The sequence below is a fragment of the Capsicum annuum genome, chromosome 8, assembly GCF_002878395.1.
Source record: "Capsicum annuum cultivar UCD-10X-F1 chromosome 8, UCD10Xv1.1, whole genome shotgun sequence".
NCBI classification, from domain to species: domain Eukaryota; kingdom Viridiplantae; phylum Streptophyta; class Magnoliopsida; order Solanales; family Solanaceae; genus Capsicum; species Capsicum annuum.
In genome coordinates this window covers 90,317,690-90,335,134 of record NC_061118.1, presented here as the reverse complement: position 1 = coordinate 90,335,134, position 17,445 = coordinate 90,317,690, and the positions used below count along the sequence as shown (strand labels likewise).

General features: G+C 35.3%; 2 protein-coding genes across 5 annotated transcripts in view; one reads left to right on the top strand and one right to left on the bottom strand.

Annotated features, from left to right (window-relative positions):
* Positions 1 to 4,454: 4,454 nt before the first annotated feature.
* LOC124886612 lies at positions 4,455 to 5,126 on the top strand. Its single transcript, XM_047395457.1, has one exon. It carries the CDS (start codon positions 4,455 to 4,457, stop codon positions 5,124 to 5,126), a length of 672 nt encoding a protein of 223 aa, XP_047251413.1.
* Positions 5,127 to 8,931: 3,805 nt separating this feature from the next.
* Positions 8,932 to 17,445, bottom strand: part of LOC107838908 (early nodulin-93) — a 16,240-nt gene continuing 7,726 nt past the window's right edge. For 2 of the 4 annotated variants that reach the window (XM_016682165.2, XM_016682166.2), the window contains 2 exons: positions 12,853 to 12,928; positions 9,066 to 9,455 (listed from right to left, as the gene is read on the bottom strand). In XM_016682165.2, coding sequence (XP_016537651.1) covers positions 9,370 to 9,455; positions 12,853 to 12,928 — 162 coding nt within the window. In that variant the 3' untranslated portion in view covers positions 9,066 to 9,369. Of the gene's footprint in view, positions 9,456 to 12,852; positions 12,929 to 17,445 lie in introns of all 4 variants that reach the window. The other 2 variants (XM_047395747.1, XM_047395748.1) reach the window with 1 other exon arrangement.

The window sequence follows — 17,445 nt, the reverse complement described above, 5'->3', positions numbered from 1 at the left end:
TTTTGAAAACCCAATATATTTTATATATAATGGTGGATGATGGAGTGGGTTGAAGTTTATTATTAGAAACTTGTGGGTAAATTTATTAAGTTAGAAATATTGGGTTAAAGTGTATTATTACAAAACTTGTGAGTGAATATGTTGGGTTGAAAAAGTTATTGATGATGTGGATTAAAGTGGGTATATGGCAAATTTTTAAAAACTTGTGTCTAAATGGCAAAATAGTTTTTAAAAGTGCCTTTTTGGCATGAAAGTCCCAAAATCAAAGCTTGACAAATGGTTACATCACAAGAAAAGAAGTGCATTATTGGTCAGTCAAGTTTAGGATGTTGTACTAAAATGGAATATTAGGTTGCATAGCAATCGGAACAACACTTGATCTTTGCTATATGCATCACGATTTCTCCCCTACTATCATTCATCGAGACATTAAATCAAGTAATGAGTTAATAACTCAGATGGTCACTCAACTTTGGACTTTTATCCCAGAAAGTCACTCAACTTTGGTCTTTACTTCAAAAGTCACTCAACTATCACATTTTTTACTCGGAATGTAACTCAACCTATTTAATTATTTTCTTAAATAAAATTTGTTTATGTGGAATTTCTATTTAAATTAAAATTCTAAAAAATAAAAAATATTTTTTAATGACTCTATTATCTTTATTCCCCTAAATTTAGTATCGCCCATCCTCTTTCTCATTTTTCTTCTCCTTCTTGCATATTGTAATTAATTCAACATTAAATATGTTTAGTAAAATATCAAAGGATCACATAAAATTTAACAATAACCAAAGAATTAAAATTACAATTATTTTGCTCTACCTTTTCAATCCTTGTTTCAACTTCTTTTTTTCATCTGATATTGATGTTCGTATTGAAATCTAATTAAATTTAAATTACCCATTATATGGCTTATTATAAATGTGACGCTCTCAACGATACAACCCCTCCCCCCTCCCTTCCCTTTTCTGTTTGCACTCTAAAATATCTTTTTTTTTTATAAATGTCTGTACTATATGAATGACAAAAAAACTGTACTATATGTATATGTAAGATGAATTTGATATTTTATACCCATAACTAAATATTATGAGTAATATACCTACGTTATAGGGATTCACTATATGTATGTAATAACTACATACACATGACTTTTAGTAATAAATGAGTTAAATTACGTATCATTTAGTTATATTTCATCATATTAATATAGTTTATATTAATAATTTTTTATCCTTCGATTATTGTTAAATTTAATTTGATCTTTTAATATTTTACTATGCATATTTAATGTTGAATCAATTATGATATGTAAGAAGGAGAAGGAAAATGGAAAAGAAAAATTAATTTATGGGAAGGTCATTTAGAGATAATTTTTTATTTTTCTAAATTTTTCATTTAAATAATAATTTCACATAAGCAAATGTTATTTAAAAAAATGATTAAATAGTTTGAGTGACTTTCTGGATAAAAATGTGAAAGTTGAGTGACTTTCTAGGATAAAAGTCCAAAGTTGAGTGACTATTTGAATCATTAACTCATCAAGTAATACCCTTTTAGATGATGAATAGGATCCAAAAATTGCAGATTTTGGACTTGTGAAAGCTTTATCTCAACATGGAGATCATCATACTGAGACAGCTTCTGCAGTTGTTGGTGCCTTTCACACTTAACTCCATGACTAACTTTTTTTTCAGGAAATTGGTAAGCTCCATGACTAATTTACTTTTTATTTTCTTGGTTCATGTTCTTAAACTGACATTACATCTTTCTTATTTTCTTTGAATTTCACTCAGAGTATGTGTATACCTTTGGTGTGGTGTTACTAGAACTAACCACGGGGAAAGAACCTGTTGACAAAGATGAACATATGAACCTAGCACAATGGGCATGGGAATACTGTGAAGAAGACAACTTAGTATTGATGTTCTTGATGAGGAAATCATGGAACCAGCAGTTTTGAAAGCTATGATTGTTGTCTTTAGTTGGGACTAATGTGTACCAAGAGGTTAGCACCTTCTACGCTATCAAGGAAGGAAGTACCGCAAACACTTCTACTCAATTGATTACTAGCTAAAGCTAACTCGGGCTTTCGTGCCAAAAAGGTACTTTTCAAAACTATTTTGTAATTTAGACATAATTTTAAAAAAAAATTGTCATATGCCCACTTTAATCCACATCATCAATAACTTTTTCAACTCAACAAATTCACCCACAAGTTTTGTAAATAATACACTTTAATCCAAAATTTTTAACTTAACTTATTCACCCATAAGTTTCTAATAATACACTTCAACCCACTCCATCATCCACCATTATATACTACAAAAATATCTAGGTTTCCAAAAACAATTAAAAAAAAATCAAAAATTTAAAATATAAGGTTTTCTCCCTCCAAAAACTCTGATTCAGGCCACTTTTTCGGCATTATTTTCTGACGATCAGCTCTAAATCAGTCCACAAACATCATAAGTTTGTCCATTTCACCCATTGTTACCCCATTTATTTGATATCTTCTCAAACACACTTTTCACCATTGTTAAAAAGTTTTAAATCAATATCTTCTCAAACACACTTTTCACCATTGTTAAAAAGTTTTAAATCACTCACATTAGTCAAAACCACTTTAGAAAGTACATTACAGTAGCTCAGGCGACTCCAAGTTCATTTCTTTATTCCATAAACCCAATGATTGTTGATTAAAAGCAATATTTATAATTTTAATATTTTTGTACGGATATCTGCCTAATCATCGACCACTCATCGTCAGTCATCGGCAGTGCATATATCCCGACATAAACCATAAGCATAATCGACCATCGACCATCGACCAAAGCATAATTCTAGGATGTCTATTGCAGAATTTATTCTAGTTTCTGGTGATTTCATGGAAGAATGGGTGAAAACTCTCAAATATTAGAAATGGAGATCTTTTACCAAGGTGACACTACTCATTATTGTTCGCCGCAATGGTTCATATGACAAATTGGTTGCAAGCATAATGCAGAGTGGGGATCTAGATTGCGCGCCGAGCGACGTGGTGATTAGTTATCTAATGCATTTGAAGAAAAAAGTCAATCTTACGATCATAAATAATTATGTACGGGTGTTGATGTATATGATAGATGTTGATGCAGATGGCTTTAGGCCTATTTAAGGATAAATATAGTTGAGAGGTTCTTTGAAGGACCGCTGAATTCATCACCACCCCCACTTCGATGCTCAGCAGTCAACGACGATTTGAATGATTACAAGAACGATGGCGATCATCTAATTAATATGAAAGATGATTCTATGCATATGAAAGATGTTTCATCGGACTCGCAAGATATGGAAGAAGATTGTGGAACGGGATCACAACCAGGATATTTCTTCGACGATGAAACCAATTACTATTATGATCACACAATTGCCGATAAGAAAAAGCTTAAAATGCTACTAGACAGAGTAGTGGTAAGGTAGTCTTTTGATTATTATATGGAAAAGAGCTTCACTAAATTCTTAAAGGCGAAATGCGTATCTCGTGGTTATGGCTGGTTGTTGCGGGCAAGAAAGTATGAAATCTCGGACAGATTTTGCATATACAAATATTTTGGGTTGCACACATGCGGTGTTGAACATGCCACCCGCAGGCATAAGAGAATCTCATCCAAATTGATTGTTTCACTATGCGTAAATTATTTTTGGGATGGTAAGGGTCCAAGCATAAGAGAAATTCAAAGGATTATGTTTAAGGAGATGCATTGCAACACAAGCTATTGGATATGTTGGAAAGGAAGTGTAACTGCGAAGAACATTATTTGCGGGACACCGAGCACAGATATGCTTGCTTGCCGACTTTTTCCCACATAGTAGAGTTATTGAATCCTGGGTCTTCTTACTCTATCATGGTAATCGGATGGATGGATCATTCGTTTATTACTTTTTAGCATTCGGAGCTTTCATACGGGGATATGCCCACGTGAGAAAAGTAATTACCGTCGATGGCACACATTTGTATGGCAAGTACGGGGGTGTGTTGTTGAATGCCGTTGCACAGGACACCAAAAATTATATCTTTCAAATTACTTTTTTGTGTCGTAGATAAAGAGAACGATGCTTCTTGGACCTTCTTCTTCGAGAAGTTGAAGTCTGTAGTAGAAGATGAACCAAATCTATGTGTTATCTTTGATAGTCACATTAGCATTGCCAATGCCTTCTCCCGTGTTTACAGTTGTGCACATCATGGACTTTGCATGAGGCACCTTGCTGAAAATCTTCGTGTAAATCAACACTGTGGAGAACATCTTTATTTATTCTACTCCACGACAAAGGCTTATTCTATTGATGAATTTAGCGAGCATTTTGCAAAATTAAAGAATAGTTGCCCCGAGGAAGCACATGTCCTTGAAAATATGCTTGGTTTTGAGAAATAAAGTAGAGCACACTTCTCGGGCAATAGGTACGATGTGATGACCTCAAACATCACTGAGTCATTTAACTCGGTGTTGATGGATGAACGGGAGTACCCCGTGTCATACATATTCTATTCAATTGCTAAAATAATTGGTGAAAAGCTTAGGGAGCGACATGCCTTTGTCGATAGTACAAACAACAAATTTGTCCCTTGTGCGAAAAAAATTCTAAGGGATAATAAGAGTGCGAGCGATTTCTTGTATGTGACTAATGCAAATGGGGGTCTCGACCAATTCACAGTATTCGACAATGGTGTTACTGCTAAGGTCAATCTCTTGGAGAAGAGTTGTTCTTATCAAAAATTTGACTTGTTGAAAATGTCGTGTGAACATGCAATGGCCGGTTTGCGAGCAAAGTATGGCGATGACAAAGGTTATGGTAACTCCATCTACGAGTACTCTTCGCCAATTTATAAAGTTGAAAATTACCTCGTCATATACTCGGAAGCTATTAACGTTGTCTCTCTAGAGACCGAATGGACTATGCCACAGGAATTGCAAGACACAAACATTTGTACATCCCCCTACGATTCCAAACTCAAAAGGAAGAAAGTCAAATGCATTAAGGGGGTCGGTGAGACATTCAAGTCCAAAAGGAGGAATAGGTGTTCAATATGTAAGAAATTCGGGCACAAAAGAACCACATGTAGCATGGCCAACAAATCTTAAATAGGCTTTTCTTCTTCAGTTGTAAAGCTACTATTTTGGGGGATAAGTGAGCATTTCTGTAGAATTTAACGGTCAGTTATAATCGAATTAAAGCTTTGTCTATGGTAGACAACATAATTTTATGATATATCTTTTACACGGTCTATTAAATATTATGTATTGGTTATATGATTACTCATCAAACATGCTACGTGGGTCTTTTTACTGCCATATCTCTCCTATCGATGCATTGAATCATTATTTCTTGCTCTCAATTAATTAAAAGCTACAAACATGTATGTTCTCAAGAAAAACCGCTTGCATAATCAAGCCAAGCATTTTCTATTCTCACATGCGTCGATCGAACATAGTAGTCGATCGTAGACTATGTGAATCGATGGGCCATCGGTAGCTTGTAGTTTAAGAGAAAAATAGTTTAATTAAAAATGATTTACATAGATAATAACATGTTTTGGGGGGGTGGAACAAAATAATTAAATTAAAAATAATTTAAACAAATAATAACATGTTTTGGGGTTGGTGGAATAAAATAATTAAATTAAAAATAATTTAAACAGATAATAACATGTTCTGGGACTGGTGGAAGAAAATAATTCAATTAAAAAAGATTTAAATAGATAATCACATGTTTTGGAGCTGGTGAAAGAAAATAATTAAATTTAAAATGATTTAAGCAGATAATAACATGTTTTGGGGTTGGTGAAAGAAAATAATTAAATTAAAAATGATTTAAATAGATAATCTTGAACTGTTGGTGACACTTAATAGACTGTCATCGATGTTGACTCATGTTAAATTCATGTAAAAAATATACTTATGCTTTGAGGGTCCATCGATTCGTTTGGTCTACTGTAGACGTACACCATTAGGAGGCATTGATTGATCTCCTAATTATGCGTAGACTACGGTGATCGATGTATACTGTTATACACCATCACTTGGATGTTGTTCAAAAATAAATGTAGTGTGGGTTTCTACACATATGAAGGAGTGTAAACAAGTCACATAATCATATTAGAGCTTATACAAATCAGGAGTGGTGAATTAAGGAGTGTGTGGATGGGTAGTGGTTGAACAAACAATATCCTAAGAGTAATGTTTGTCAAAGCACAAGTATGTTTTGAGGATGATGATTGTATTTAATGACTACACATTCCACATACTCCTTCAATCACCACCCCTAAATCAAAAGAGTATGTGGAATGGATAGTGGTTGAACAATCATCATCCTCAATACATACTTGTGCTTTGACAAACATTACTCTTAGCATATTGTTTGTTCAACCACTATCCATCCACACTCCTCAATTCACCACCCCTAATTTGTATAAACTCTAATATGATTATGTGACTTGTTTACACTCCTTCATATATGTAGAAACTCACACTATATTTATTTTTAATTTATTTATTCATTTTTGAACAACATTCAAGTGATGGTCTATAGCAGTGTACATAGATCGCCGTGGTCTACGCATAATCAGGAGATCAATCAATGCACTCCTAACGGTGTAAGTCTACGGTAAACCAAACGAATTGATGGACCCTCAAAATACAAGTATATTTTTTACTTTTTTTTTAAACATGTTATTGAGGGTCCATCGATTACGAGTGTCTATGGTAGACTTTAGTATCTCGTTGATAACTGACATAGGTCATGATCTATGATAGTCTATTAAGTGTCACCAACAATTCAAAAAAAACACAATTACTGTTTCAACGGTAACAAACGGCTAATTTTGTACTTCTTCAGTGTTAACACTTCTTTTTTACTGCATATATAAAGTTTTCTATCCCTCATTATTTTATTTCATCCACTTTATTTTTATTTTAAAATTCTATAATGTCTCAAGCATCTCAAACATCCAATTCTAAAAAGACTCTAATTTGTCATTGTGGGAATGTGGCTGTCTTGAGGACGTCACGCACGGACTCAAATCAAACAAATTAGCTATAAATCATATTTTTTGTTGCGCCTCTTCTTCTTTTCAAAGACCCCAAAAATTCTCCCAATCTATTCTCACAAATTTATCTAATTTTTGTCCAATTTTAAGATTAAATATTAAGTTAACTTCAAGTAACACAACGTTCAGTTCATTACTGAGAAATTCCGTTGTGCTTTTTTCTAAGCCCAAAAATATATTTTCTGGAATACAAAATCAGTAAAGTTTACCTTAAATTTTGTATGACAAAGGATTTTCTTGAGTTTTTTTTTTTTTTTTGCTTTGTTTATTATTGTTTCTCTCTTCATTAGAAGATTATTTTTGTGCCTAGAGTTTTGTATGCAAATGGATTCTCAGTGTTTGTGGGGATGGAGATGTGGTTATACTGGTTGTGGGTTAGGGAGGTGAAGCAAGGTGGGAGAAATATTAATTTTGTTTGTAAAAATAAGTAGAAAAGTTATCATTTTTATTAGTAATTAAAAAAAAGTCAATGAAGATAATTTGACATGACATTAATTTATGTGGCATGGATTTAACATGTCATTTATTTTAACGCGAGTGAGCTACAATACAATGAGTTTAAAATCTTACATTTTGATGGAGTGAGGAGGGGTTTAAATGACAAAGGGCTAAGTAGAAATATCAACTTTACAAATTTGGGCAAGTACAAGGGTCCAATAGATCAAAATGTCTTTTAATCTTCTGATCTTAAATATGTCATGTAAAAAGTTAAAATTAAAGAGTTGATAAAAAAAAGTCATCTTTTTTTTAAATGAACTAAGAAAGAAAGCATGAACAACTAGCGTTGTGCAAAAATCAAACCGATCGATAAACCGAACCGATAAAAATGTTATTGAATTATTGGTAATGGGTTATTGGGTTAACGATTTTTTATTGGTTTTATAAAAAAATTTATTGGGTAAACGGTTCGGTTTCGGTTTTAACTTATTGAGTGATCGGTTAAACCGATAACCCAATAAGGATACACTAAGTTACTATTTTACTCCTATATATATATATACACACACACACACACACACACACACACTACTCATTCAGAATTCAAAGATTCGGAAAATATTAACTTATTCAGGGAAACAAAGGCACAATACAGCTCGGGTATTGTCACATTGGAAAGCTTGAAGCATTTAATAACTTACAACAATTAGGATTCCATTTTTTTCCGAACTAACATTCAGTTCAAGTTTGAAGATTCTTGTAAACTAAAACGCACTGCATATGATTTTAGCGGCAACTAAGATTTCATTTTTTTATATTAGTTGTTACTATTTATATTTTATGAGTATTTTTCTTATTGGTTAAACTGAAAATCGAACTGTTAATGACCAAAAACCGATAAATAAAAAACCAATAAGAAAATATCTTATTGGTTGGTTAATGGTTTTGCACATTTAAAAATTAAAAACCAATAAACCGAACCAATAACACATAAAATCGAACCGAACCGACCGATGCACACCCCTATGAACAACCATATTAAAATGGAGAGAGTACTATTTACCGTATTTCCCCTCTATACCTTCCCTTCCATAGTTCCCCGAGAAGACATTTGTTTCTTTATTTTCATGCTAACCAACATGATATTAATTCCTTTGTACTTGCTAAAAGTTCAAGGAAACAGATTCCACAAAACCTGCATATGATTACGTAGAATGTATCAATATCTTTTAATCTTGTAATCTTAAATAAATCATTTGAAAAGCTGGAATTAAAGAATTAACAAAAAAAGAAAAGAAACATCTTTTTTTCAAATGAACTAAAAAGGTAAGTAAAACAATGAAATTGGAACGGAGAGAGTACTATTTACCATTATTTCCCCCTCTTTACCTTCCCTTCCGTAGTTCCCCGAGAAGACATTTGTTTCTTTATTATTTTCATGCTAACCAGCATGATATTAATTCGTTTGTACTTGCAAAAAGTTCCAAGGAAACAGATTCAATAAAACCCTACATATGACTTTCTACAGTTCAAAATCTGAACACACCAGGAAATTATTATATGACAAGTTGATAGATTGTCCTCTGCGAATGACGCGGACATACCACTTCTTCCTCCAATCCTTGATCTATTAAGGCAGGAAAAAAAGAACATGTAACAAGATTATCACAGAAGGAAGAAGAAAATCACTCAGAAATGATGCAAATCCAAACTAGTACACGTGTGCGAATATGAAGAAATTCATAAAACTTCCATAGATATCCTTTAAGACGGAGTACAAAGTAAAGGAGCACCAGTATATGCTCTCACAACACGCATATTCAGATCTCCTGATCAGCATCTTAAGCAGATTTATCGTAGTGTGTGTTTCTCCTTGCGCACTCCAAGATTGTCTTGTCAGCAGTAATGAAGTATGCAGCAATAGAAGCTGTTCACAGTAAGAAAACAAAGAAGTTACTATAAACTAGGGACTTTGAGAGCCTTGTTAGGGGCCGCAGAAAGAAAATTAAAGCAAACAGAGAAACTATTACTACTATGGATCTACATAGAAATAGAAGATCACCTAACATGCTACGTTATTCTAGAGGTACAGTACTCCTTGATGATAGAACAAAACGCTGATTGTGGTAAGATGATGCTTTTGCATCACGATGCCCAAACTAGACATACTAGATTAAAGGAACAGGACAAAGACGTTTTTCATGGGAAAATGACCGAAGCATTCAGGAACTTAAAGAGACTAGCGCACTTCACGAACAATTACCACAGGATAACTGACGATGAAGTGTTTACATGCCTTTGGGTATGAATACAGGGTCAAAATTCTGCAAATTGTCACTTGAAAAGAATAGTGTAAATTATCCTAAATGAAAGATCTTTATAATGCATCTGAGTTACTTTTGAGAAGATCAGTTCACAAATTCCATTTTTCATCAGAGCAATGCATCCAAAAGTGTAATATTTTGAGGACTTTACTACCTTTTCCTTCAGAAATAAAAGGTGTCTTTTTGTTCAAATCTTTCTTTGATACTGACTAACACTCTTTAACTTTTCTATCAAATCTTATAACCATTTTAACAAAGTTTTATTCAAATTTGCTTATAAAAGAGTAAGTACCCTCGTGTTTACATATAAGGATATTGGAAGTCTGGGAGAAGGTGGTTTAGATGAGGATAAGAACAGAGGTGTCTGTGTGTCTATATCTGAGAACCGATTCAGATCCATGTCGGGGAGATAAACTCCAGAAATCATTCATTTTGTATGGAGATTGTTGGAGCAGTATAGAAATAAAAAGCGAGATTTACACATGGTGTTCATTGACCTAGAAAAGGCTTACGGCAAAGTCCCTAGAGAGGTCCTTAGGAGATGTTTGGAGTCCAAGGTGTATATATGGCTTTATTAGAGCAATTACGAACATGTATGATGGAGCCAAAACTCGAGTTAGAACAGTGAGAGGTGACTCAAAACACTTTCTGATTGTGACAGGGTTGCACCAAGGTGTACATATGACCTACATGCCTCGGTGACGGACGGATTGTCATTGGCATATTAAAGGGACGTATCATGGTGAGTGTTATTCGTGGATGATGTAGTACTGATTGACGAGACAAGCAGTGCAGTTAATGATAAACTGGAATTTTGGAGACAGGCCATGGAATCTAAAGGATTTACGTTAAGAGGACTAAAATAGAGTACTTGAACTGCAAGTTCAGTGACGTAATGCATGAGGCAGGGATGGAAGTGAAGATCGATGCAGAGAGGAAGTTTTAAGTATCTTGGATTGATAATTCAAGGAGACGGGGTGATTGATGATGATGATACACATCATATTGGAGTGGAGTGGGTGAAATGCAGGGTCACCTCCGAGTTACCTTGAGATAAGAACATGTCGCCAAGGACTAAAGGCAAATTCTACAAAGTGAAAGTTCGACCAATATTGTTGCAAGGGGTAGAGTATTGCCTAGTCAAGAATGCCCAGATTTATAAGATGAAGGTAAAGGAGATGAGGATGCTCAGATGAATATGTGGCATACCCTTTTTTTTTTTTAAATGAAGTAAGATGGTGTATTAGAAAAGCATCAAGGAGATGCAAATAACATATACAAAAGATGAGCATACTAGCAGCAGAGATATGATCATGAACAAAGTTATATGGGGCAAGGTGGGAGTGGCCTCCGTGCAAACAAAAATGAGGGAAACGAGCTGAGATGGTTCGAGTATGTAAGAGGAGGTGTGTAGATCCACTGGTAAGTAGGTGTGGGAGGATGGCTATAATAGGAGTAAAGAGATGCAGAGATAGGCCCAAGAAAATAAGGTAGGCAAATCCAGCTAACTAATAGCATGACCCTACAAAGAAAGGTTTGGAGGTTGGGGATTAGGTTAGAAAACCAGTGCGTAGCCGAGTGTTGTTGCACTTCATATGCGAGAGGTAGGATGACATTTTGCAGTCACGTAGTCTCTAATTTGGAGGTGTGCATTACTTCATGTTGTCTCCTTTGCTGTGTATATGGCTATTTTATTGTCATATTATTCTCGCAATTTTGCTCCGGAACTCTCTTGAGCCGAGGTCTATTGAAAACAACCTCTCTACCTCACAAAGGTAGGGGTAAGGTCTGCATGCATCCTACCCTCCCCAAATTCCACTTGTGAGATTACATTGGGTGTGTTGTTGGTAGTATTTTGAGAAAAACGTCTTCTTTCATGTCTCAATATGTCTTTACATCCTATAAGAACAGGTAATGAATCCTACAACTAATTATGAGAAGACAATTAATTACAACAATAGGATATATTTAATTCCTATAATTACACAAGGAAAGTTGAAGTCTCCTGAGATAGTTCTGGCATATGAAGAGGAAAGGTCTGGATGCCCTGGCTAGGAGATGTGAGAGGTTCGTCGCAGTGGGCTTGAGGAGTAAAGATAGACCTATGAAGTGTTGAGGTGAGGTGATTACGCCGAATATGGCAACTTCGCTCACCGAGGATATGACCCTTGAAAGGAGGGTGTGGCGAACAAGGATTAGGATGGACGGTTAGTTGGTAGTCATTCCCTTTTCCCAGAGTTTAGTATTCATTTCTTTCCCTTATTTTTAGATTTCTCCTTGGTTCTGATTGTCGCTATTGCCTATTTTTCACTGTTTGTTTAGCCAAGGGTCTTTCAAAAATAACCTCTCTACCTTCTCAAACAGTTGGTAAATTTGCGTACACTCTACTCTCCCCAAATCCCACTGGTGGGATTAAACTGGTTTGTTGTTGTTGTAATCAACAATTAAGTATTAAAATTATTTAGCAACATGGATAAATAAGTTATCAACAAATGCTTTCAACCCCCTCCCCCTCCCCTACCACACAAAAAAAAGGAAGAAAGATATAATCTTGGATTTGTCAGATGTGGGAGACTATGAAATTGGTCGGAATAATTATTCAAATCTATTTATTATAAAGATATCAATTTTCTCTTACACATTGATTGGTGTTTATGTTATCATAATTTGTTAATAACATCGTCTAATAATGGGCATTAAACAAAACATTGCTATTTGATTTAACGTTATAAATATAAGTGTGATTTAACTCCTTGAAAACTCCTACTATAGCATTGATACTCACATATAATGCTCATTTCCGTTTGAAGAAAAATAATCACACATGAAGATGATAATAATTCATATAAAATGTAGTCAAATAAGATGGAAGAAATACAATTGATCGCTTTTATGTGTCTCCACCTATATATAAGCCTAATCATAAAATCACAGACCCCTCACAAGATCAATAGTAGGACTTATCAATAAAATATATGTGAACATATGTAAAGGTCATACCAGCAGATATGATGAGTGCCTGAGCAGTATAATTAAGATTTGCCTTTGCCCAAGGAATTGTCCGCACAGCAACCAACTGAGAATCAGAGAGCCAAGATTTATAAGATGCAGGGAATTGAGAGAAGAAAAATAACTTTTCTTTTTAGTGTGTATTTGTTGTTACAGCACCAAATTGTTCGAAAGAGAAGAGTAAATATCAATAAAGAAGGGTCTGTTCCATGAAAGATAAGATGTCATTACAGTTGTACTTATCTAGATTCTAAAGCAAAATCATTTTTATGATACAATTGTAAAGGAATATAATGAGTTCCTTTGAAATCGAGCAAGTAAGTAGACATCTCCACAGCCTAATCAACCATCCAATAATGCTCATATTGCCCAGACAAAATATATGATGAGTTCCTTCAATATCAACCCTCGGTTGCTTAGCCTGATGCTTCTGTTGCTGGTAATTCTTTTGCTTGTGTTTCACAGTCTAGTACTCTTGGATCATGGGTCGTGGACTCAGGTGCTTCTGTAACAAATCACTTCTATTTGATGTTGTTCATTCACAATCTCTTCCTGCTATTATTTTAGCCAATGGGATCCGAACAAAACCAAAAGGAGTTGGACAAGCCAAACCTCTGTCTTCTGTCACTCTAGACTCTGTTTTTTATGTCCCAGGTTTTCCTTTTAATCTTGCATTTGTTAGTCGTTTGACACGTGCCCTTCATTGTAGTATAACTTTTTTTTTATGATTCTTCTTAATGCAGGACAGCATTACGGGACAGACGATTGACACAGGACGTGAATCACAAGGCCTTTACCATCTTACCTCTTCAAATTCCTTCACAGCATGCTTCGTTACAGACCCTCCAGACCCAATTCATACACGTTTGGGACATCCGAGTCTATCCCAACTACAGTAGATGGTGCCTTATTTGTCTAGTTTATCCACATTAGAATGTGAGTCATGTCAACTTGGGAAACACACTCGTGCTACTTTTTCACATAGTATTGAGAATCATTCAGAGTCTATTTTTTCATTAGTTCATTCTTCATGTTTGGGGTCCTAGTAGAGTCAGTTCCCCCTTAGGTTTTCGTTATTTTGTTAGTTTCATTTATGACTTTTCAAGATGTACTTGAATTTTCTTAATAAAAGCTCATTCTAAGTTATTTTCTATATTTAAAAGTTTTTGTGCTGAAATACAAAATCCATTTGGTGTTTCTATTCGGACTTTTCGTAGTGATAATGCCTTAGAATACTTATCCTCTCAGTTTCAGGAGTTTACGACTCATCAAGGAATTATTCACCAGATATCTTGCCCGTACACCCCTCAACAAATGGTATAGCAGAAAGAAAGAATAGGCATCTTCTTGAGACTGCTCGCACTTTTCTCATTGAATCCCATGTTTCACTGCATTTTTGGGGAGATGCAATCCTCACATCTTACTATCTAATCAATAGAATGTCATCATCTTTCCTTCAGAATTAGGTTCCCCATTCCATATTGTTTCCACAGTCACATCTCTACTCTATCCCCCCTCGTGTCTTTGGGAGCGCACATGTTTTGTTCATAACTTCGCCCCTGGAAAAAATATATTAGCCCCTCGTGCTCTCAAGTGTGTCTTTCTTGGTTACTCTAGAGTTCAAAAAGGGTATCGTTGCTATTCACCGGATCTTCATCGCTACCTTTGTCTGTCGATGTCACATTTTCTGAATCTCAACCTTATTATACATTTTCTGATCATCCTGATATATCTTTGAGGTCTTACTCGCACCATCCTTGGTCTTACTCATATCTCCAAACTTACCCGAACCAACCTTTAAGAAATCAACAGTTACTTCTATGTCTCCAGCTGCAGTGACAGCACTTCAGACTAATCATCGTCGGTCGCGTCCAACATTAGTCCCAAATGATTCATGTCCTGCGTTGGACGCTGCTCCTACTACAGACGTGCCTCCTCCTAGCTTATCAGTTGCACTTCAAAAAGGTATGCATTCCACTAATGCTAACCCACATTATACTTTCTTGAGTTATCATCGTTTATCATCACCCTATTATATTTTTGTATCATCTTTGTCCTCTATTTCCATCCCTAAGACTATAGGTGAAGTGCTTTCTCATTCAGAATGGAAGCAGGCTATGATAGATGAGATGTCTGTTTTACGTATGAGTGGTACTCGGGAGCTTGTTTCCCTTCATCCAGATAAATCTATTGTTGGTTGCCGTTGGGTTTATGCAATCAAAGTTGGTCCAGGTAGATCGGCTTAAGGATCGCTTTATTGCCAAAGGATACACAAAAATATTTGAGCTTGATTATAGTGACACTTTCTCTCCCGTGGCTAAAATAGCATTTGTCCGTCTTTTCCTATCCATTGGTGTTGTTCGTCATTGGCCTCTTTATCAGTTGGATATTAAGAATGCTTTTCTGCATGATGATCTAAAGGAAAAAGTCTATATGGAGCAACCACCTCACCTGATTTTGTTGCTCCGGGGGAGTTTAGTAGCCTTGTATGTCAATTGCTCAGGTCACTCTATGGTCTGAAACAGACCCCTCGAGCCTGATTTGGAAAGTTTAGCATAGTAATTCAATAGTTTGGCATGATTCGTATTTATGTGGTGGTTTATGTTGACGATATTGTTATCACCGGCAATGATCAAGATGGTATCAGAGCAGGTAGGGTCCTGGGATCGAATCTCACCGCCACTCATTATTAAAAAGAACTTCCAGGTGCTTGGCCGATGAAAAAAGAACAAGCCCACACATGAGGGGGCGTGTTGAGAATATAATTAAATAATAAGAGTGTGCTCTATCTAACAGCTTAAGCTTTTAGATGAGATGGTCACACACTTCAACAGGTTGTAATACTACCAAGTTACTTCATTATGATGCTATTTTGGCACTTACCAAAAGAAGAGGAAATAGAAAAGGACACCCCCACAAACACTGAGGTCAAGCAATCTATATACTATCTTTTACCAAAAGGTTTTTGGCCTTTCAGTAAACCTAGTAAAACAGAATCTTAACAAGAATTTTATTTTACCCTTTCAACTTAATTACTGGAGTTTATTTTAACAATGAAACTTCCCCTCTATATGTGCATGTTACTATGTCACATTAATTCCTTTTTCATTTATATTCCTTTAGTTTTCAACTTTTTGGGGAATACTACAATTACTCTAGAAATTTGTTTTACCTTTTGACTTATTTAAACTGTGTTTTTCTCTTGTTATCAACAAAAGATTGTTGGAGCCCCTGAACTTTTTAGAATGTCTAATTAAGCACATCAATTAACTCTAGCGTTTATTAAAGCCCTTTAATGTTGTTTCAACTTCACACATTCCATTCGATCAAGTTTGGTAAACTTAGGTTAATTATTCTCTATTTGTTAGAAGAGCCCTAATTTCTATCATCCCTGTAAGATGTGGAAGAATTCCATTCTATAAGCCCTTGTACCAGAGAATTGCCCATCAGTATTGTGTTTCCATCTTAATGAATCCGGTTCAGCAGTAGTGCTGCTGAAATCATCAATCCTACTTAGCTATTAGCCACTCTATCAATATCCCAGTCATTTAGCAATCTCCTTAAGGATAAGTTCAAGCCATGCGCGCTCCAAGAATCATAAATGGTACCATTCAGTTGTTGCTTAGAATAAACAGGTCTGAGAAAATCTCCATTAATGGACTTTGCCCCTTCCAAGCATGCATCCAGAATTTTATTCTTTTCCCATCTCCAACTATCTTGTGTAAGTTCCTTTCATCTTGGACCATAGGGATCTAATGGTCTTCCAAACTCCAACCGCATATGGTATCAGTGCTCACATTGGTACACCACTGATTGAGTTCACCAAACATGGCTAATCACCTCCCTCCATAAAGCATATTCCTCCCTATTGTATCTCCAAACCATTTCACCAATATGGTATTGTTCTATGGTATCAGATTTCAGATGCCCAAACCACCCTGCTTTCTACTCTGCACTGTTGTCTACCATTAAACTAGATTATATCCTTTGCCCTCTTTACACCCATGCCATAAGAAATCCCTCTAACTCTATCCAACTTTTCCATAACTTTGGAAGGTAGAGGAAATAGAGACATTACATATGTAGGAAGTGCATAGAGTACAGAGTTGATAAGGATGAGCCTTCCACTCAATGATAGGTACTGTGCCTTCCACCTAGCCGGTCTCGTTTCTATTTTCTCTATCTCTACTATTCCATCCAAATTTCTCTTGCATTGTGTTCACTGCCCAGAGGCATACTAAGGTATGTAGTACACATATTTTCAACTTTGCATGCTAAAATGGTTGCCAGATTCAGGATGTTTGGCATCTCCTTTATTGGGAACAAACTGGTATTCTTCAGTTAACCTTCAAGCCAGAAGACGCTTCAAAAATAGTCAAAATCTTTCTGAACAACCTTAGCCTCACAAAAAAACCATTGTGTCATCCACATACTGTAGGTGAGATATCTCCATTGTTTGCCCCCGCTATCTCTTATCTCAAAACCTTTAATCCATCTATTTCACAATGTTATCCTTATCATGCTATCAAATTCCTCCATTGCTAGAATAAACAGGAAAGGAGACAGAGGATCAGCTTGCCTAAA